Genomic DNA, 23,671 nt, shown 5'->3' on the forward strand with positions numbered 1-23,671 from the left:
ACATACTGCATTTGATCATTGCTGAAGGGGAACTGTGGAACATCAGCCAGGACATGTGGCTGATCCAGATCAAGGATGCAATGGCTAGAAGCAGTGATTGATTTCCATCATTGTTTCTGTCAGGCTAGGTACTAGGAAGAAAAAGACTGTGGTAGCTATTGAGATAGCACTGGAGTCAACCAAAGGAAAGAAGATGAGAAAATGAGCGGATATTACCAGGGGTGAGTCTCTGATGGAAGCTCTTGCTATGGTATGAGGTTGTGAAAGCGAAGATCCAAGAACTACAGCCACAGCTGGACATGATGGTAGGGGTCGGATGAGGAATTGAAGACATAATGGATGAAAAGAAAGAGAAAGCAGTGCTGGTACTGAATAAGAGGTCAAGAGAACAGATGAATGGGAGAGGAAGAACATGATCCATGGAAGAATGTGGCCAAAGGCAGAGAAGAGAAGAGAAGAGAAGAGAAGAGAAGAGAAGAGAAGAGAAGAGAAGAGGAAAGAGAAGAGAAGAGAAGAGAAGAGAAGAGAAGAGAAGAGAAGAGAAGAGAAGAGAAGAGAAGAGAGCCTTGACAGTGGAGTAGAAGCTCCTCGCTAGGGGAAAAGAAGTAGAATGAAGCCATGCACCGCACCAAAGAATGAGGAGAAGAAGCAAGGAAGTCGTGGTTTGGCAAAGCAGTAGAGAGAGGCAACCTACAGAAAAAGGAATGGAGATAACCAGGGATTCCAGCAGAAGGAAGGATGAGAATGATATAAAGAAGAATATGAGTGAATAAAAGTTGGAATGACAGAAAGTATTTGTCTGGAGTGTGTAATGAGGGACTCTTGGAAAACTCTCAATATGTTCATCACTCAAATGGATCTAGAGAGAATAGGATGTGCTGCATCCGAGAGCAGTGATACCACATTTGAAACTTTTCCTTTTCCAGTTTTCAGTAAAGGCAGCAAACAGAACATGGAGAGCACAGAATACCAAAGAGCAATGATATGAAATTTTCTGAGGTGAAGGTAGTTGGAAGCAGAGAGAACTAGGCAGAAGTATTGCATCTGCTTATCCTGTTCTTACTGTTCCTGAGCCATCTGCTTATGGCTCTGATTACAGAGAGGATCCTGGCCCAGAGATACTCTTGGTCTGATCCAGTACAACCCTCCTCATATTGTTGCGTGAGCATAGAAATGACAGTATCTGAGGTAGAAGCAAAATGCAAAGAGCTTAATGCAATGAAGTTGATGCAGGCTAGTTCCTCTCACCCTGAGATGACAAGGCATGAAATCACAAGTCTGGTAGTAAGGATTTTTAATGAATCTATCTAAAGAGGGGTGGAGCTGTGTAACTGGAGTATAACAAGGATATAATATGTAAGAGGAGTAAAAATGGTTCCATTAGTCTGACCTTTAACAGTATATGAGGCAACAGAATTAATAAGGAGGGAAAGAACAGAGAATTGGGAGTAAATATGAAATGGAGTAAAATAGCATGTGTTTATCAAAGGTAAGCTGTTTCCAAATAGTCTCATCTCTTTCTTTGATAAGAGAAAAGTTGTGTTTTCCCTTAACAAGGAAAGTGTAGTAAAGGTAATCTAGCTGAAATTCTGTAAAGCTATTGCTATAGTGCCTTTAGGAAATGATTAGATATATCAGAAAAATTGTTATTAGTACAGACTGGGAGGGAACAGTGGAGAGGAAGACTGTGCATTTTGGAGTATCAAAGCAACCTTTGATAAGGTGAGAGGGCTTACAGTTTGAAATGACAGGGAGAAACATGAGTGTTATCGGTTGGTGAGTTGTAATGTGGCTATGAGAAGACAAGTACATTGCTGGAATATATTGTGTGAGGGACAGCAGAGAAATACTATAAGGTGGGGTGATACCTTATCTGGAGTAGTACAGGGATATATTATTTTAATCACCTCTTTTCAAAGATGATAGATTACAAACCTGCATAGATATGGAAAAGAATATATGAAATAGAAATCTTGAATACAAGAGACTAGAAAAATCTTAGCATATTTATCTGGTAATGCAAAGGTAGAGAGGGAATCTGAGGTAGATAACAGAGAGGGAGAAGAATTACTAAGGCAGAGGATAGTGTCAACAGAAATACAGATGGATGTGAACCAGTTAGGAATATGTTAAAGCTGGAACTTACTGCACTGAACAGTCTCTAATCTCCTCTGAAGAAGAAGTTGTTGAACGGTTTCCTTAAAAGTCTAAACAAAAATTATATTTAACAGAGGAATGTGCATTTGTGAATCATGTGATCTCCAGTCTGACTTGTCTATCTCTCTATAGCATTACCCGTTTCTGAGATATACCTGGTGAGACAGCCCAGCTCACAGGGTCATAATTATCATTTGGAAGCTCTTGGGTGGCCACAGTTATTTTTGAAATAACAGCTGAAATTCCAATGCAATTAACCTTCACATTATTGTTCACCTGTTCCCAGTCATCCCTAGGAGTGGGTGAGTTGTTACTGTCTCCCTTGTCTTTAATCTACTGTTTACAGCATATCAGAATTAAAAGCAAAGAGTGAAAATGAACACACAAGTACAATTCTGGACATTAGTAACTACTTGACAGGATTCAACCTGGGGACTTTATTTGGGATTTGCAGTGGGTGTTTGCAGTGCATGGAGATGTTGGCTGGGCAACAGTTGACAACACCCCTGTACTGTGCTTTTTAATTTGCAAGCCAGGAGTTCTTCTAGTCACAGTATATGTATTACCAGAGGTATGAGCAGTTACTGCACTGGTTTTAGGGTGGGGTTTGACTTCCAGATATGCAGTTATACACAGCAGAAGCCTTTTTTCATGCTTCAGTTTACTGGAGTTATGCATTGCAACTGGCCAGCTGCTGAGAGGCAAATGTGAAGCAATTAGTGTTAATGAATAGTAGAGTAAGACTGAGACATTTATTTTCAAAGTACTAGCCCATTATCCATCTTACATATGATTCAATTAACATTATTGCTGTTCTAAAAATAATTTATGCACAGAAATAAACAGAACAAATTTGTTAGCTGATGAGCTCTCATTACATTTGGCTAGCTAGCCCAGAGTTGACCTACAACAAAGAAATGAGTTTCAAACAGATCTTTTTAAAAAAAGATAAATTAGGCCTTTCACATCCACTGAAGATTTATTTCAGTAACATGCAAAATAAATCAAACCTGAAATAGGACAGGATGCAATGAGAAAATAACTTACTCTGATCCAGTTTAATGTCAAAAATGTAGTTATTCATGGCTGCATTGCTAACAGCATAGCTACCTAACACGAATGCTGACTTAAACCTCTTTCTATTCATCTGGACAGTTTCCTGCACTGAAGGAAAAGTTCCGTTAAATAATACATTGTTTCTGTATTTTTACAGTTTGGGTTTTTTTTTGTTTAAAGCCTACTTTCCACTGACAAAAAAACATATAAAATTATAGAATCATAGAATCATAGAATGGTTTGGGTTGGAGGGAACCTTAAAGGTCATTTACTTCAACCACCCTGCCATGGGCAGGGATACCTTCCACTAGACCAGGTTGCTCAAAGCCTCATCCAGCCTGGCCTTGAACACTTCCAGGGAGGGGACATCCACAGCTTCTCTGGGCAACCTGTTCCAGTGCCTCACCACCCTCACAGTGAGGAATTTCTTCCTCATACCTAATCTAAATCTACCCTCTTTCGGTTTAAAACCATTACCCCTCGTCCTATCACTACATTCCCTGATAAGGAGTCCCTCCTCATCTTTCCTGTTGGCCCCCTTTAAGTACTGGAAGGCTGCTGGAAGGTCTCCGTGGAGCCTTCTCTTCTCCAGGCTAAAGAACCCCATATCTCTCAACCTGTCTTCATATTGGAGGTGCTCCATCCCCCTGATCATCTTTGTGGCCCTCGTCTGGACCCACTTGAGCAGGTCCATGTCTTTCTTATGCTGGGAGCCCCAGAGCTGAACACAGTACTCCAGGTGGGGTCTCATGAGAGCAGAGTAGAGAGGGAGAATCACTTCCCTCGACCTGCTGGCCACACTTCTTTTGATGCAGCCCAGGATATGGTTGGCTTTCTGGGCTGCAAGCACACATTGCTGGGTCCTATTGAGCTTCTCATCAACCAACACCCCCACGTCCTTCTCCTCAGGGCTGCTCTCAATCCACTCATTGCCCAGCCTGTATTTGTGCTTGGGATTGGTCCAACCCATTTGCAGGACCTTGAGCTTGGCCCCGTTGAACTTCATGAAGTTTGCATGGGCCCACCTCTTAAGCCTGTCCAGGTCCCTCTGGATGGCATCCCTTCCCTTGAGAGTATCAACCACACCACTCAGCTTGGTGTCATCCAGAAACTTGCTGAGGGTGCACTCAATCCCAGTGTTCATGTCCCCAGCAAAGGTGTGAAATAGTACTGGTCCCAATACAGAACACTGGGGGACAGCACTTGTCACTGGTCTCCACTGGGCATCAAGTAGTTGACCACAACATGGAGTGTTACCGCCCAGCCAATTCCTTATCCACTGAGTGGTCCACCTGTCAAATCCATGTCTCTCCCTTTTAGAGACAAGGATGTTGTGCAGGACAGTATCAAATGCTTTGCACAAGTCCAGGTAGATGACGTCAGTTGCTCTTCCCTTATGCACCAATGCTGTAACCCTGTCGTAGAAGGCCACCAAGTTTGTCAGGCGTGATTTGCCCTTAGTGAAGCCGTGTTGGCTGTCACCAATCACCTCTCTGTTTTCCATGTGCTTTCGTGTAGTTTCTAGGAAGATCTGCTCCATAATCTTGCTGGGCACAAAGGTGAGACTGACTGGCCTGTAGTTCCCTGGATCTTCCTTCTTTCCCTTTTCAAAAACGGGCATTTTCTTTCTCCTTTTCCAGTCACTGGGTACTTCACCAGTCTGCCACGACTTTTCAAATATGATGGATAGTGGCTTAGCAACTTCATCTACCAGTTCCCTCAGGACCCTCAGATGTATCTCATCAGGTCCCATGGACTTGTGCATGACACCACTCAGCTTGGTGTCATCATAGAAGAGACAGGATCTAACATTCACCTTTGAGAACACATAAAGTAAGCCTTATCTTCTGATCTTCAGTCCAGAGTGAAGTCTCAGGTTGGAAATTCAGAATGCCTGCAGTGCAAGTTTCCTTGGATGTGTAAGAGAACAGAAACCGTGATCCTGCTCATGTCTGTAGAGTATGGCACTGCCATTCTTCCCCAGCTCCTTCCAGTAGCAGGTACATGTTAAAACACAAGGGAAATTTTTGCCTGCATAATAGGTGAATGGAAGCTAACATGCCTGATGAACCAGCAAGACTCCAGGGGATCTGTTCTTTATACCTCATAACTATGATCTTTACAATGTTGGAGACAAAAGTGTTTACTGCGCTTCTCTTTTTCTAAATCAAACTGTAAACTTTTCAACATTTAACCTCTGTCAGTTAAGCTTACTCAGAGCAATATGCTGGTAGCAGCCAATGACATTTTTATAGTCATGATCCCAATATTGCTGGACAAGTGCTAACAAAGCTGAATTGGCTTTTTTTAGGAAGTGTTTTAAAGAAAGACAGGTCTTACAGTAGCAGAAGCAATAATGGCAACTTAAAGTCAAAAGAGTGAAATCCCAGCAATTGAGAGTATTGATTTCTACTTGAGATGTTTCAAGCATCCTCTTTCTCTCCCTCTTTAACTTCTCTTAATACTTATGAACTCCTAATGTCTAACGAATATCATACTGTGTTAAAATTTGAAAACATCTTTTCCTGCACTTTCTTAAATTCTGAACATGACAGTAAACTCTGTGCTGTTCTCAAGAAGTCCTTCCACAGACCCAGCAAAAACCTGAAGGACATGAGAATGGCCACACTGATTCAGATCAAGGCTCTAACCACAAGTGAATGTGTAAGGAAGGGTAAGAACTCAGCAAGAATATACCCCAGTCCCAAATATTCTTCCAGCCTTCAACTATTTTCAACTATTTCCTAAGCTTGATGTGCTTTGGTATGCAGATGGAAGTGCTTGTTCAGTCTTCCTTGAAACCATGTAAAATCCTTGCATCTACAACCTTTGCCAAGGAGTTGCACACGTGTCATCCTTCTGTAAGAGTCACCTCCTTTTGTTTATTCTGAACTTGACTTCCACTAGCTTCACATGACACCCCTACTTTTTGTATCAGAAGAGACAGTGAACAGTCAGTCCCTGTCCATCCTCTCTGGGCCATTTAGGGTTTCATAGACCTGTCTCATGTCTTCCCAAGCCATCTCTTCTCCAGACTGGCAAGTCCCAGCCTACTCAGTTTTTCCTGGTACAGAAACCATTCCAGACTTGGACCATCCTTGTTACCCTCCTCTGAACTTGATTCCAAGTTCTATTTCATCCTTTCTGAGATGGGAGAAGACAACTGCACAGTTACTGAAGGTGTAGGCAAATTATGGATTTATAAAAAATGTTGCAGATTATAGAATTGTTTTTTTTTTCCTTTGTGCTGTCATCGTTGTGTAGTCCTTTGAGTTTCATGCTCTTTGAAGCAAGACTTTCCATCTCCCTTGAGCCTGTGCAGAGCCCAAGAAAGAAGCAGAGGGCTGGGACACACATAATCTGAAGTCATGTTCTTGGTTCTGACTGTGACTGTGTGGTGTAGTTTTGGCAGGTCATTTAACTTTTTCCTTTCATGCTCAGGGCACTCTCTGAGCTGTGTCAAGGATGACAAGTTTCTTTTCAGTGTTGTCACTGTGGAGGAAATCATGCTGTGCTGGCAGCCATCAGTCCCTGGCAGGGGTTTGAAGATGAAAGGCTTTGAAACACTGATGGGGCTTTGGGACAGCGGTGGTAGATGGGGATTCAGGTCCCTGGAGCAGCATGCTCTCAGAGCACTTTGCATATGCCTTGGCATCATTGCACAGAGCTGTGCTGTCATCCATCTCATGGCCCAACACAGTCTGGGGACTTTTAAGCTCTGTCCTTTCAGTTGCTGGCACCCAGGCTTCTTGTCCTACTTGCTGGTTTATCCAATTTGGATTTTGCTAGTGATCACACACACACACAGAAGACAGAGATCACACTCACACAAAAAAATAGCTAGGAACAGATTTTAGTAAGAAGATGGTTGTAAGACTGGTGATCAGGCATAAGGTTCTGTCAGACAAGCATACCAACCAGCCACGTGCTGACAGTCAAACAGCCCCTGTTATGCTCTTTTCTCCATCTGTCCATGCTGCTGCTTCCCCCATCCACCTGGATTGTTCCCTTTCTCCACCCTTGTCTCCTTCCATATCAACAACCTGTCTCTAATTAGTTTTTCCCCATTGGTCACATTTTTGCTATGTCCATACCCAAGTTTGCTATTTCTGGTATAGTCTCCTAGGCAATCTTAGCCTTACATGATATTACTGATACAGTTACCTAGGGACTGCTGGCCTTGCAAGATGCCACTTCTCAAAAGGTTTCCAATACTTGCATACATGCAGGTATATCTGCATACCTTACATACACAAGCATGCCCACTTGTGGTGTTCCCTGGCCAGGAGGATGTGATTTTCCACAGTGTCAAAACAATTTACACAAGACCTGATCAGCAAATTGCCCTTTGCATGTTGCTTATATATTGTATGAGCTAATGGATCTGTGAATGCATTAAGTTGAAATTACCCAGTGATTGACTGAAGGACTCCTAAATCCTGTGATCTTTACTTAACACAAGACCATAAAGCTCTCCAGGTAGAGACGAGAGGATGCTCATGCGTGATCAAGCATCTATGATTTCATTACTGAAGCTAATGAACTATTACCAAGTGAGATGGGGGAAGGATCATGTGTGTGCATTTAGCTCATCCTGTCATGAGGCAACCTGAATGAGTTGAGGAAGACAAGACTCTAACTGCCTTCACAGATAAGTACCTTCCAACTGAGCTAAACCAGGAACAAACAATGAAGTTACTGCAGCTCAGCTGTGGATGGCATCTTGCTAAACTTATAATAAAGTCATTGCCTTAATTCAAGTGCCCTTATCATTAGATGCTAGTGTGAGGAGCTTCAAGTTATTCTGTATTCAGGATCAAAGGACTCAAGTTTTTCAGTCACACAAGGTCTGAAGGACCTGTAAACAGATGGGAAATACATTTTTCTCTTCCTTGTTTTTCTTTTCAACAGAGTGATGATATAACCAAGATCTCAAAGGCTGCTAAAATAATGGAGCGGATGGTGAATCAGAACACATTTGATGACATTGCACAAGGTATGGCCCTGCTGGGACTTGCTTCTAACTCAAGCCAGAAGTCCTGCAGATGAGTGGCCACAGCTGTAGCAAGGGTAGGGTAGAATAGAATAGAATAGAATAGAATAGAATAGAATAGAATAGAATAGAATAGAATAGAATAGAATAGAATAGAATAGAATAGAATAGAGAAACAGAGCTAAAATGACCAGGGCTAGGAACCTGCTGACTCACACCAGGCAAACAGTACAGCAGAGCGTGGGCATGCAAAGGGCATGCCACATCAGCCCTCCTCTGAGCTGGCTGGGGACAGCAGGTCTGGTCAGCATTGCCGTCCCTGCAGCACTTCCCTCCCTCAGCACATACTTCGCTCCTGGATGCAGGTGCTGGTGACAGCAGCCAGTGCCGAGCAGCTGTCTGCTGGCATACAGGTCCCAGCCACATTGACATGCTCAGTCTCAATATTATTTTGCAAGGGTTTTGCTGTCTCTGCTCAGGTCCCTCCTGAAAGGTCACATCTAGCCCTGGGAGTGGCCTGAGGTCACTTCTTGCATTTTGCTTCTGCTTTCTTGTTCTTGGTCTGCTTTTAGACCATCAGCTTTTTTTCGAGTGAGGACTTGGTGCTTGGTAAAATGCATTTACAGGGTGTACATGCTGGTTTGGAGTTGAGACTTAAGGACTTTGAGACAGCTTTTATGCTAACAGTCGGGTTGTGCAGAGGCTGTGAGGATAACAGAGTGTTTTTTAAAGCTTCCCTGGCACTGCACCGTGCTGATTTATTTCCGATTTGTACACGGGGACCTTTTCCTTGGTTTTTTTTTTCATTTTAGATTTTAAATATTTTGAGGATGCCTCGGATGAATACAGAGACCAGCAAGGAACCCTCCTCCCGCTCTGGAAGTTCCAGTATGACAAGACCAAGAGACTTGCAGTTACTGCCATCTCCTGGTAAGTGTCTTTATTACAAACTTTTGGCTGTTTCGCAGGGGAGTGGAATTGAATGTCATGGCACCTTTACAAGGGAGGGCTGTTTTTTCTGGGAACACGGTTTCGAATAATTACAGTCAGCTGCTTTGGCAGCGCCTAAATATGCCTGATGCTTCTGATTGAAAATCACCTTGTGTAAGGCTGAATGTGCCAGGCTTGTGCCATTCGGCAAAGGGTGAAGACACAGCAGGTTCTGTGCAGCACTAGGGCAAAGGGAGTGCAGTTAGCAGAGCAAAGAAGAGTCGCTTCTTGGGAAAGCTGGGATAGACATGTCATATCTTTGGACAATGTGTTGTAGCAATCAATCCTGAGAAGCCCAGAGAAGCAGAAGGGATAACAACTATATTTTTTACAAGTACCAACACAGAAGAATTAAAGCAGCAGAAGGGAAAATGCAAAAATTACATAAGCTAGACAGGCAGCATCGTAAACTATAAGATGCTGAGGCACTGATACCAGACAAGACCTTTATGCACGGTACATATTCAATTGCTGCCCAGACAACAGTGGTATTTGTGTATTGGGATCTTACACAGTTCAGTTTAGTGGGCATTTGCCCTGCAGTCTGCTTTTGCACATTTATTCCTGGTCAGTCCAAAAATGATCACTGATATTTTCAAATCAGCTCTCTTTTTCTGAGATGTTATCGCCACAGATATTACCATGAAAAAATACTCATCACCAACCTGAATGAGTACTTTTACCTTTTAACGTGCTTGACCCTCCCCAGAACTGGCTTGGTTCATGCACTGAGCATGAGACATACATAGTCAGCTCCTGCCTTGTGCTCCCCTGCAGCTAGGCCTCCTCTCACTTGTTTGTGGGGTAGTGCGAACACATATGTGTCTTGCCAAAGAGGATCTTTGGAGAGACAGAGCAGGACTGCAGTCTTCTGTCCTTTCAAGCCACTGCAGTAATTGCACTTTAACAGAATATCAAGGATGCAGATGTGTGAGAATTACAAGATAACAGTAAAATGAGATGTAAAATTGGGAGAAAAGGCATCTTTTATCAGTAGTTTGTGCTGCTATTATTCTTGTCTCCAGGAAATGATAACAGAAAGATGGCCCTGAAATTGGAAGAATGACTCCAAATTGCCTTATGTAATAAGCTTTTCTAATTTAATTTTTATCCTCGCCTTCTTAGCAGTGATGGTGCATTTAGTGGATAGAGCAAGAGCATTAGGATGCCCAGGTATCAGCCCAAGTGAAAAAAGAAGAGGTTTTATTTTATCGATTAAAGATAGCAAGTCAGAGAAAACACTCATTAGGTAATTTTCACATACATTCATTTCAGAATTGTTAACCACTGGTTGTGCTGTGTGACCTGAGGGACAGCAACAGTACTGACCTTTGTCCCATGTAAACCCTGCAGTAACTGTCCACACACAGCAGAAGTTGTAAAGAAGGTAGATATTTTTCAAATAATGGGACTTTAGAAGACATAGTAGATGGCTAATTGCTTATAGTCAGTATGGCTCAGCAGATACACTGCTCACCAACTGTATCAGAAGGGCATTTCCCTTCCTGGTCTCTGGGAGTGATCATGAATTAATGAACCGATAGCTGTCTCTTGAAGCATCCCTCATTATTTAATAACAGGTAGGGAAAGTAAGTTTATTGGGTATTATTGTGTTGTGGTTTAGAAACTCCTTTATTCTTGCCCCTGAAAGATGGAAACCAACACATTCCTGCCTTTTTCCCTTTCCTCAAAGACCTCATTTTAAAAAGTAAATTTTATGTGATTATGAAATGGATAAGACAAGAAGTGCTGGAGATTGACATCATGTCTGTCTGTGCCCTTTTTATGCTTTTCATGTACTGCTGTGGTCTTCTGATGTTCTATTTTTTTATGCATTTTGAGTCTGGAAGAATTACTCATACACAAACTTTACTAGTGCATATGTTCAAAGGGTCAAGCCCGCAGACTGTATGCAGTCCTGTGAGAACGGGCTCTGATATTAATGTGTGAAAGGCTGTGCATTTCTCTGGAACTATATGGTTAATAATAAATGCATTCTTACATATATTTTCTCATTATAGGAATCCAAAGTACAAGGACCTATTTGCAGTGGGGTATGGCTCTTGTAAGTAACAAATGCAAAAGAATCATTGAGAGAGATAAAATATTTAATAGGTGCACTGAGATCAAATCATATAAAGCTCTGGGGCATGGATTGCATCTCATAGCAAGGACTCACCTAACTTCAAAGCAGTAAATTGAGATTTAAGTCAAGGTAGGAATTAGGCCTTTACATTCCATGACATAAACATTCAGAAATGCATAGGCATAGGCAATGTTAGCCAGGGCTTTTGGCTTATGACAGTGCTGACTCTCCCTTCGGTCAAGGACTTGCCTCTAGAAGCACCACTTAATCCTTTTTGTATTACTTGATGGGCTTTGATTTCTCTGTTCCTGCCCTTCTAATTGCTGAAAGACCAGATATGTTATGTTTTGCGAGAAGCTAATCATGAGAGACTTCTCTTAAGTGTAAACTCATTGCTTTCTTGTTAGGAGACAACTTCCGGGGGTGTCTGAGAGGATAAGCTCTCCATTAGGGCACACGAGGCCTAGATATTGTGAAAAGGCACTTTCCCTGCTGTAGTGTCTGGGATTGGGCATGGGATAATTTTGAGTAGCAATGAACATAAGGTTCAGGGGTTACTGTGTTACTCCGTATTAATCTCTATCCAGTATTACTGCTCTCATGTTGAGGAAATGGAAAAGAATTCTAACAAGTTGTTGTTTTCTCACCTTTTTCTTTGTTGTTTTGCTGTATGCATTACATCTACCTACCTGCTCAGTTTATATATACATATATATAATTGTTTTTTTTAACAGCATGGGCATCTATGTCAACAAACTTGCATTTCCTTCTGCTCAGTATCTCTTGTTGCTTGCAGACACACTGACTGCTGTATTCTGAATTCTTGTCTTCACGCTCCCCCTTTACTCCTATGTAGATGGGATAGTAATGTCACTGTGAATAAACATTCTTACTTCCATTCTCTCACTGTCTTCTACTTTCTAGCTCTACCTGAAGTGCTGATTGTCATGAATAGCTTCTTAGGCAGGGGACAGCGTTCTGGTAGCTCCCCCAAGGACCACTGCTTCCCAGGGAAGTTCCCAAAGGGAGGAGACAATTTGTGAGGCAAGTTTTCCCAGGGTCTTTCTTGCCCATGTAGTGTTGTCTCCTCAATGTCATCTTCTCAGCAGACTACTCAATAAATTGTTCAAATTCCCTGAAAGTGCTTCTGGGACTCGCCAGGCCTCTACTTTTCTCCACTGTTAGTAGCTGCTGTAGAGTCACGTTGCTGACATTCTCACGTAGTGAACCCTGACCTTAAAGTCTCAGCTTTACATCAGATGGGTGTTGCTAATTAACAGGGGAATACAGACAAATGACTGAAATCCCAAACTATTTTAAGTCTCCATTGGCTTTTAGTCAGAGCTTGTGAAGATCACAGCATTACCTCACCTGCACATCTCCAGGGCATCTGCTCCTTGCGAAGATGTCCCCCCAAGTCTTACCATTAACTCTGACACAAAACAGAGAGGGGCTGAGAAAAGAACAGTATTGCAAAGGCAGCAGAGCCTTCTCCTTGCTGCAAGAAGAGGATGGACTACAGAACAGTCAGACTACAGTCATTAGATTTCACAGAAGGACTAGGTATTTTGACACAGTAAGTCTCCCCACTGTCTCTAGGCCGAGAGTTGTCCTTTTTCTCTGAGTATTAGTATTTTATTTATTTAAGTAAAATCTGACTCTTCTGTGGGGCACTAATAATTCTCCATCTGGTTTGAAATAAAGATCAGTCATGGTGCTACAGGTAACTAGTGGTTGAGAATTGCAGGTAGCATGATTAGGCACTAAAATTTTTACCCTAAATACCACAACCATAGGAATTCTTTGTGGAGGACAGAGAATGGGGGAGCCAAAGGGAGGACCTTACCAGTAGCTACATCTTTGCCCACCAGCCATTTCAGTTGATCTATATGTGCTTGCACATTACAGGTGGACACTTTTGCTAATGTTCTTTGTGCTGAAAAAGTTAGAATCTCTCGTGAGCATTCTGAACTACCAAGGCAAGTCATCTGGTATTTGTTTTAAGGGAACACCTTTTTTTTGAATAAACACTGAAGGCTCTCAGCTGTGATAAAATAACTAATGAAATTCACTGGTGAGAAATATAGTGCATGTGGTATAAAAAGCCCAGCACTGGGCTCCAAGGAGATTGCTGTTATTCAGGAAATTGATCTTGAAGTCATTCAAGTATGTGTTTCTTTTAAAACACTTGGTAGTGCTCAGCAATAGTCAAAAAGGCAAAACAAAAAATGATGGGAGTTACTATGAAAGAAAAAGAAAACAAAAATTCTGGATACAGTGGAAACAAAATAGAAAACTACATATAAAGCAGCAGTAGGAACAACAATAGAAAACTAAAAAGAGAACAAAACAAGGTTCGAGGTAAACTAACATCTTGATTACTGTGTGCAGTTCTGGCTGTGAACTCCGAAGAATGTGTTAGACTGTGGAAGGATTCAAAAAGGTCCAGAAAAGGGCAGCAAGGATGAACAGAAATATATATAATGACTTTTGATCAGAGAGCATAAACAGACTATGACTCTTACAACAGGCAAGGTAGAGGGACTTGGTACGGGTCTGTAGAATCCTGAGTGGCATGGGGAAAGTGAAAAGGGGACAAATGTTCATTATTGCCCATAACACAAGGATGAGGGAGACCTTATAAAATTATTGAGTAGCAGGACTAAGACAAATTTAAAACAGAATAATATGATACATAATGAAATTGTAGAACTTTTCTTCCTTCCGTTGTGATTTGGAGGACAGAAATACACATGGTTTCAAAACAGGTTAGATAAATTCATGGAGGGCCAGTTTGCTGTTGGAAGGACAAACCATCTGATTCAGTAAGTTCATGACTCCAAGTTGCTGTAAGCTCTGAGTACATACAAGGGGATAGACCTATATTTGCTGAGGTTCTCACAGTATTTAAGTAATTGCTACTCAGTACTCTTGGAGATAAGATACTTTGCTACAGCGACCTTTGTTGTGGTCCCATATAGTAATTCGTAAGTATTTCTCTGTGCTCTGACAATGAAACCAGATGGGTTGACTTCATTTATACTAGGAAGGGTTGTGTTCTGCTTGCAATATTGCAACATTTTATTTTCCTCTTAAAATGACTTTTTTCTCTTGAAGTTCACTTCATCTGAGCCCTGGAAATGTTCCTGTTAGTTTGCCAAGAAGCCTAAATTGGCCTGACAATCTCTTTCATTCAGCAGGCAGCAGCTATTCTAAAAGGCAAGTTAGGATCAGCCTTTGCAAAAGAAAGCGTGGTGAGAAGTGCTCAGAATATTCCTCGTCTTGTATAACACAGCAAAATCTTATTAAGCTCACAGCCCCTGTGCTCAAAAATTGTAGGAATTGGGCAGTGCCTTCCCACTGCCCTGCCACACAGGCGCAGGAGGAAAGATGCAAGCTCAAGGATGGTAACCTCCCCATTTAGCCTGTTCAGACAGTTCTAACTTGTTACACTAAGCAAGACCCTGATGTGTGCTTTCTGGGTTGTGCAGAAGTATTTGTTGCTTGTGTTAATTCTGCCAGGGTCCTTTGTGCCAAGGGCAATATATAGATGCAGAGGAAGGCAGACCCTAAGTCAGTGACTTGCCACGTAAGTGAGCAAGAGATCCAGAAGACTTCTTATCCCATTTTTATAGCAGATACACAGGGCATAGTTCATGTCAGCCAGCTGTAGCCAGCTAACAGCTAGGAACTGAGTCTCTGCTCTAAGCTTCCCCTTTAGTCAGCACTGAGAGATCAGCACATCCAGAGGCCATCCATCCTGCCATAAGCCTGGTATCCAAGAAAGGAGTGACGTAGCCCTCTGGAAGGGCTGGTCTCTCCTCATGGACTGTAGAGTGAGCCTAGGCAGAGTACCTAGCCTAGATGCCTGTCTCTTAGATGGCATCTAAGAGACAGTGAGGTGAGATGAGTCCTGGTCGGAGGAAACAATCCTGGAGTCACACAGGGTCTGGGGTAGAGCCAGGAGCAGGACCCAGAACTTTGGGTCTGCCGTGGCTGTAATTACATCCCCAGTCTTTTGTGCAGCATGCATTTGGGACCACTGCCAAGATACAAGTAATACATTTGTCCTACTGCCCAAAGTATACTTTTTGAAACAAAAGGTCCCTTGTTCACTGTGGGTCCATTTCACTCCAGCATGATGAGTTCTTTACAAAGAGGGGCCTAGCTTCTCCCCTGCTTTTGTATCCTATTTCTGGAGTTTTCACCAGTGATTTATTTGGATGTGGTTTCTGACGCTAATGGTGTTTCTTTGGCATGAGACAGTCTTTTCTGAACAAGGAAATATTGTCATCGTAATTTGCAATTCAGGATCTATGCTGCTTGGCTGGAATTAATTTTTATTCCCATCAGGAGGAGCTGTCTTTCTGGTTTTGTTTTTGCATAAATGAGATTGCTGGGTTTCTGGCTAGACTGACAGCTTGCAGTGCTGTGTTCCAAGAAGCTGTAATGGGTGTTGGGCTTCTGTTCTGCCTTGCTGATGGGGGCACTATGAATACAAGCTCAGGTCTTAGCAATCACCTCAGTTCATGTTCCAGAAGCAAGTGTGCCACGGACAGCCTTTGGAGATGGCTTTTTATGTGCAGGTCCATCTGACAGCACATGAGTTGAGTATGGAAAAACAGTACCTGTATGGGCAACGTATTTTATCCTACTGTTTCTCTGCACTTAGTGAATGTAACTTGCCAGTCACAAGGGTGTGTGTGGAGTACAGACTCACACCCAAAGCCCTGGCAATCTGAGGTATCTGGCAAAGGTATCTATGCAGTTCTTCACAGTGCTCGGTCTGAAATGGGGCCTCATGTAGACAGAAGTAGACCACATAAAGATGCCTACACTGCTCTAGCTTTCTTGTGTAAAATCAGCACGAGCAATGCTCTTACAGGGTCCTTGTACTGGTGGACTGCATCCAAAGTAAGAGTTGTTATGACTCTGTGACTGAACTAAATAGGTATAAAATCTGGGCCAGGGCTTTCACAGAGATGAGCTGGTACTTAATAGATGTCCTGAGCTCCCTGGTGCTAAGGAGTCATGGCCAAACACTGAGATCACAGGACAGCTCATGTTGCACTCTCGTACAACATAATGACAGGTAAACACAGGGAGATGGGGTGTACATACTGGACAGTCTTATATTTTCCCATTTCTAAAGTGCACTGCCCAATGGACACAGGCAGTCTCTTTTTTACCACCCTCCACTGCTTGAGGCTAATGGATTGTCATTGCAATAAGGATATTCCCAAATGGGATGTGCTCAGGGTGCTTCAGAGGGAACAGGGAGAGGAGAAAATGAGCCAAGTGGCTTTAGCAGCAAGGTACTGCAGCTAGCTTCCTGCTCACCTCTGTGCTTTGTAGATGTTGCTTGCTCTGCTGCAGGTCTCATCCTTCAGCAGTTCTGCCACTCTTCAAGTCAATTGAATCTATTAATCCTCAGTGCTCCATGAGCACTTAGCACTTGAAGGGTGAAGTACAGCTCCTCAAGGAGCTAGCTCCTCAGTAACACTACAAAACGTTCTCTCCAGAAAGGGTGGTGAAGAAACATAACAGGATGAATGTCAAATAAGATTGGCATGGTCAAGCAATGTTCTTCTCTTACCTTACAAACAACTTCTCAGCCAGGATCTGATCCTGTACAGAAAACTGAAAGGAGGATTCATTGCTACATACCATAATTGGTGATAAGTATTTGCAGAATCATAGAATCATAGAATGATTTGGTTTGGAAGGGACCTTAAAGGCCATCTAGTTCCAATCCCCCTGCCATGAGCAGGGATACCTTCCACTAGACCAGGTTGCTCAAAGCCCCATCCAACCTGGCCTTGAACACTTCCAGGGAGGGGACATCCACAGCTTCTCTGGGCAACCTGTTCCAGTGCCTCACCACCCTCACAGTGAGGAATTTCTTCCTCATACCTAATCTAAATCTACCCTCTTTCAGTTTAAAACCATTACCCCTCGTCCTATCACTACATTCCCTGATAAGGAGTCCCTCCTCATCTTTCCTGTTGGCCCCCTTTAAGTACTGGAAGGCTGCTGGAAGGTCTCCGTGGAGCCTTCTCTTCTCCAGGCTAAAGAACCCCATATCTCTCAACCTGTCTTCATATTGGAGGTGCTCCATCCCCCGATCATCTTTGTGGCCCTCGTCTGGACCCACTTGAGCAGGTCCATGTCTTTCTTATGCTGGGAGCCCCAGAGCTGAACACAGTACTCCAGGTGGGGTCTCATGAGAGCAGAGTAGAGAGGGAGAATCACTTCCCTCGACCTGCTGGCCACACTTCTTTTGATGCAGCCCAGGATATGGTTGGCTTTCTGGGCTGCAAGCACACATTGCTGGGTCCTGTTGAGCTTCTCATCAACCAACACCCCCACGTCCTTCTCCTCAGGGCTGCTCTCAATCCACTCATTGCCCAGCCTGTATTTGTGCTTGGGATTGGTCCAACCCATTTGCAGGACCTTGAGCTTGGCCCCGTTGAACTTCATGAAGTTTGCATGGGCCCACCTCTTAAGCCTGTCCAGGTCCCTCTGGATGGCATCCCTTCCCTTGAGAGTATCAACCACACCACTCAGCTTGGTGTCATCCAGAAACTTGCTGAGGGTGCACTCAATCCCAGTGTTCATGTCCCCAGCAAAGGTGTGAAATAGTACTGGTCCCAATACAGAACACTGGGGGACAGCACTTGTCACTGGTCTCCACTGGGCATCAAGTAGTTGACCACAACATGGAGTGTGACCGCCCAGCCAATTCCTTATCCACTGAGTGGTCCACCTGTCAAATCCATGTCTCTCCCTTTTAGAGACAAGGATGTTGTGCAGGACAGTATCAAATGCTTTGCACAAGTCCAGGTAGATGACGTCAGTTGCTCTTCCCTTATGCACCAATGCTGTAACCCTGTCGTAGAAGGCCACCAAGTTTGTCAGGCGTGATTTGCCCTTAGTGAAGCCGTGTTGGCTGTCACCAATCACCTCTCTGTTTTCCATGTGCTTTCGTGTAGTTTCTAGGAAGATCTGCTCCATAATCTTGCTGGGCACAAAGGTGAGACTGACTGGCCTGTAGTTCCCTGGATCTTCCTTCTTTCCCTTTTCAAAAACGGGCATTTTCTTTCTCCTTTTCCAGTCACTGGGTACTTCACCAGTCTGCCACGACTTTTCAAATATGATGGATAGTGGCTTAGCAACTTCATCTACCAGTTCCCTCAGGACCCTCAGATGTATCTCATCAGGTCCCATGGACTTGTGCATGTTCAGGTTACTTAGATGGTCTCAAGCCTGATCTATGGTGGGCAGTACCTCATTCTCCCAGTCTCTGCCTTTGGATTCTGTGAATTGGACAGCATGGCTCATGCACTTGCTGGTGAAGACTGAGGGAAAAAAAATTGTTGAGTACCTCAGTCTTCTTCATGCTGGTGGTAGCCAGGTCTTCCATTTCACTCATCAAGGGGGGTACAGTTTCTTTCATCTTCCTTTGTTTCCTTTTGTACCTGAAGAGACACTTGTTATTTGTTATGTCCCTAGCCAAGTTCAGCTCCAGGTGTGCCTTGGCTTTCCTGATCCCCTCCCTGCAATCTCAGGCCATATCCTGATAATCTCCCCAGGATGTATATATCCCTGTCTCCACTGCCTATGTATTTTAGGTTTGTGTTTTGGTTTGGCTAAGAGGTCTTGACTTAGCTAAGCTGTCCTCCTGCCTCCCCTGCCCAACTTCTTGCACATCAACATTCAGAGCTCTTGTGCCCTAAGAAAAATGTCTTTAAGTATCTCCCAGCGCTCATTCGCTCCTTTTTCTCTGAGGGTATTCTCCCAAAGGATCACAGGCACTAGCACCCTAAACAGCCAAAAATTTGCCTTTCTGAGGTTTAGGGTCCTGACTCTACTTTTTACCCATCCTGTACCCCTCAGGATTGAGAATTCTACCAGGCAATGATCGCTGCAGCCCAGGCTACCTCCAATCTTGACCTCTCCAGTAAGTTCTTCCACACTAGTGAACAACAGGTTCAGCAGTGCCTCTCTTCTGGTTGGGGTCTCCATCATCTCCTGTACAAGGAAGTTTCCTCAACACACTTCAGTAGTTTCCTGGGCTGCTTGCAGTTCACTGTGCCATTTTTCCAGCAGATGTCCAGCTAGTTGAAGTCCCCTATCAGGATCAGGGCCTGGAAGCCCTCTCCTGACAGGAGAGGCCAAGGTACCCCATATCCAGGTTCTTCCAAGGGAAGGAAATTTATTAAGCACCCTGTACTCTGGTGGTTTCCAAGGGTGGTTCTTACCTCAGGATGCTGTAGAGAGACACTGAAACATTAAAGTCTTGGCAATCTGAGTTAGGGCAGATACTCTCTGACATGAGATCCTTAGCATGTAAGCAAGACACTTGTGCCAGGCATCAGAAGGGACTTACTGTATCGCTGCAGAATTGTGACCTGCCCAGTACCTTCTCTTCAGCTATGGACAGTCTGTTGATTTCTGCAAAACTGGGAGCTGGATTACGTATCAGGAAAACATTCCTTCCTGATCTCAACAGAAGAGCAATCAAAGCATTGAAGCATAAGCTGTGATCATATCTCTCCTAAGGCAAGCCTATAGGTGTTCTGAACGTGGGGAGCATGATCTTCTTGGAGTCAAAAAAGAAAGTAATGGACAACAGGGCTGGATCCCATCCTACCTTCATTTGCTGGCTGGAGGATTTTTCATAAAAGCTGGGTCAAAGCGTATGTTTTAGAATGATGCTCATTTTCCTTGCCAAAACACCATCTGATGGTGAGTCTTTCACCTCCCCTGCTATACTGTTCCAACTTTGAATTGGTAATGTTATCATAATTTCAAGGTTGAATTTGTCTAACAAATTTTCAGCCATTGAGACCCATTATTCTCTTGGCAGCAAGCTTAAGAAGCCTTTCCAGTAAGTCCCTTCTCCATAACTGGTCTAAGTGCCCATATGCATTGATGAAGACATCTCTCATTTTTCTCTTCTTTAGACTGAAGTCACCAAGCCATACTCAAGATTTGTTTTCCATCTGCTGTGTTATTTCACTGGACTTTCTCTAACCTTTCTCCAACATACCCACATTCTTCTTGACTGTAAATGCCATAACCAGGCATACTCACCTAGTTTCTCTCTTACACATGCCACCCACTGTTGTGTCACCTTCAGGTGCTCTCAGCAAAAATATTATGTCATTATGTAGATCAAACTAAAAATATTAACCAGTGCTGGACTAAGAACTGATGCCCATGAATCTGCCCTAGAAACCATCTCTGTTCATTTCTCTTTCTGTTTACAGCTCTACTTCAGGCTCTGGCAGTGAACGAGTTTTTAATCTAGCTAGTATGTGCTCTGCTAATTCCATGTCAAATAAGTTTTTAAATCAAATACTATGATGTACTTAACTGAATGCCGAATGAACACACAGATATATTCTTGTTAGCACAGTTATTTAATCAGTCATCCTGACAAGAGGGGTGGAAGCTTTGACAAGATATTTACGCCCTCCATAGGTCTGGGCATCTAAGTAATAGGGGAGGTAATTCAGCAGGACTGGAGTCCTCACACTGAAAGAATCTCACTTCATACAAATAAGGTCTGTGATCATTAATTCATGTTAACTACTTGTTAGAAGCTATAATACTTTATCTGATCTTGAAATGTAGATAAATCCCTCAAGTTTTCTACAAGATTTCAGTCAAATTATGGAAATAACGACTTATGGAGCTTATGGAGTATCTCTGAAACTCACAGATACATTAGAAACTCATAGAAAATAGAACTGGAAAGGATTTTAAAAACTTATTAGTCCATCTCCATGCCACATAATACTTTATTTAAAACATGAGTTTGAGGACTAAACTTAGTCCACTTAACAAAGATTGTGTGCACTGTAATTCCTGGCACAGTTGAGAGCAAAGCCCTATAGATGATAGGCAATCACTGTGACAAGGACAGGAGTGTTTATTTGAGAAGGAGAACCCTAAAAGCCTGAAACCTCTAATTTAACAGTATAGGCTGTGGGCTTAAGGAGAGTCAGTGTTAGAAATTGTACCAGTTGTTTGTTTGTGGGTAATTTTCTTCTCTGCAGTGTTAGATTTAAAGGTTGTAATACAGCATGTGGAAGACAGTCTGGACTGGATTTATATAACAAGCTGCTATTAAATTTGGTGTTTTCTGATGAATGACCGAAGAGCTTTAAGTAAAAGCACTAAGTGGATTGAATACTGCCTAATAAATTCAGGTCTCTAAACCAGCTCACAGAAAGTCTCTTCCAGGTGGCTTTGGAGATATTTATATACTTAAATTATGTTCCCAGAACAGGCAGAGAAGACTTCTGGGAGCAGAGATCCCTGCTAATCTTTCTCTAAGCTACAAGAGTTTATTTTAATATTGGGAATAGAGATTGAAGACCTTGTCAGAGAGAGAAAAAGCATTTTAGATTGCTTAGATAAAATTCCTTGTCTTGTATAAGGCTGTGTGCACATGTGATTCCTGTGAGGTGATTGTGCTGGAGAGGGGCGTGCTAGCAGCTTCCCGGTCACATAATGGCCTGTGTGCTGAACCAGGTCCAGCAGTTAGCTTCAGCCCTTTGGGACCCCACAGTAAAGCTACTGAAGTTTTCTGAGTGCAATACCACAAAAGGCTGATAGAGATTCATGTGTCCCACACACCTCAAAGAGAAGTTCATATTGCAGTCTGGATTCAGTTTGCTATTTGACCTACATTTGTATAAAGCACTAAAATGTTGTAACAGATCCCAGCTTTTGGAAAATGTCTCCATGTCCATTCAGAGGCACATGCCCAGCACTGATCTCAAGTTGATAAGACTGAATACGTCTTCAATGATAAAAGACCCAGGAGGTTCACTCTGACTTCTTGATAACAGGTCTGAGAACTGTGTTGTGCCAACATGGTGCCTCAGTGTTTCCTTTTAGCTGTGACTGTATTGCTTATTGATGTTTTGGATATTTGTACTGTAAGTTGAAAGACTGTGACCTTTTGCGAATGCTGGTGATGCCAATTATTAATGGTAGTTGATAAAATCGTGGTATCTAACTATGAATAGTGAATTTATGTTGAGAAAAACAAAGAGACAATCACAGAATTAGAACATAATGGTTGCTTAGTTGCTGGTGATTTTAAACTATTATATTTGTTATATCAGGCAGACTGAAGCCCCACTGAGTAATATGCGGAGTTGCTACTGTAAGGGAATATTACAATACAGAAAACAAATATCAACAAAATAAGCACAGAGAAAAAATTAAAAGGGAATATGTAAGTCTTATTTGTGAATTGTTGAAGAATGTATGTATGGACACCGCATATTCCCACAATCAAAAGGGGGACCCTGGAGGACATGGGCCTGCTCTGTATTAATTTACGACTACTGTTTGTGCTATGTGATTTTTTAATAGCTGTAAGGAGTTTTCCATGACTACATTGTATTAATTAAAAGAGGCTGCTGGGGGGAAAAAAAGGCAGGAAAACAAATGTAGCAATCAGATGCCTCTGAGGCAAGCGTATCAGAAGTCATTAATAACTAGGTCTAATGCTAATCTATGTTTTCATCCATGAAGAAGAAATAAACAGAAAAGAACGGCTGATAAAATGTTTTGATGAGACAAATATCTGGGAGGTGGTAGGAAACAGAACAATCAGATCAAAGAGCAATTTAGATCTCTTTGTAGCAGAGTACAAGGCATCTCTGAGTTACAGTGTCCAAGTGTACATTCGAAGAAATTCAAGTCATGCAACCATACAGGGGAAAGCCCTATCTTGAAGAGCAATGATTTAAAAAAACCTTGTGATGAAATCCCAGTGCTGTACTGCATCAGAGATCCTTGGCTTTATAGAGAGAAGGGTTTGTAAAGGAACTGAGAGGCTAAAACAGCCTTTTTAAATTAGTGCTAATTTTTAATTAGGAATGACCACCCAGGGAAGGCATGCTTACCGCTGGTGACTTGCCAAGAAAGGTGATAAACTGGGAAGGGTTCAAAAAAGAATGAAAGAATGATCTAAGAACAGGATGACCGACCTGGGAAACAAATTCAAGGAATTTGGTTTGTTCAGCTTGTCAAAGAAAAGCTTATTAGGTAGTTGGATTGTGGTCTGTTAACTCTCTGTTTTGGGAAGGCAGATCATGTAACAAAGGGATCTTTAATCTGCCAGGCAAATGATGTAACAAGATGAAAGAAAAGCTGGAGCTACATGAATTCAGGCCAGACAAAGTGTGGCTTTTTAATAGCAGATGGGTAATTGATTAATTTTGGCATGTGGTAAATTCCCAACCTCTGGAAATTTTAAAATGTGTAAATTTTAAAGATGTGATATTTGTCTCTAAGTTTTGGTCAGTCATAGCCATGATTATTTTCATTTAAAACAAGATTTAATGTAGAAAAAAATCTTATGT

The 23,671-nt window shown here is 42.6% G+C and overlaps 1 protein-coding gene across 1 annotated transcript in view; it reads left to right on the forward strand.

The window, feature by feature from the left end:
* Positions 1-23,671, forward strand: part of DNAI1 (dynein axonemal intermediate chain 1) — a 136,899-nt gene that overhangs the window by 14,073 nt on the left and 99,155 nt on the right. The window contains exons 9-11 of the mRNA XM_075019832.1: positions 8,125-8,209; positions 9,019-9,136; positions 11,218-11,261. Of these exons, the coding sequence (XP_074875933.1) occupies positions 8,125-8,209; positions 9,019-9,136; positions 11,218-11,261 (247 nt within the window). The remainder of the gene's footprint in view (positions 1-8,124; positions 8,210-9,018; positions 9,137-11,217; positions 11,262-23,671) is intronic.

The sequence above is a fragment of the Buteo buteo genome, chromosome Z (genome assembly GCF_964188355.1).
Source record: "Buteo buteo chromosome Z, bButBut1.hap1.1, whole genome shotgun sequence".
NCBI lineage: Eukaryota > Metazoa > Chordata > Aves > Accipitriformes > Accipitridae > Buteo > Buteo buteo.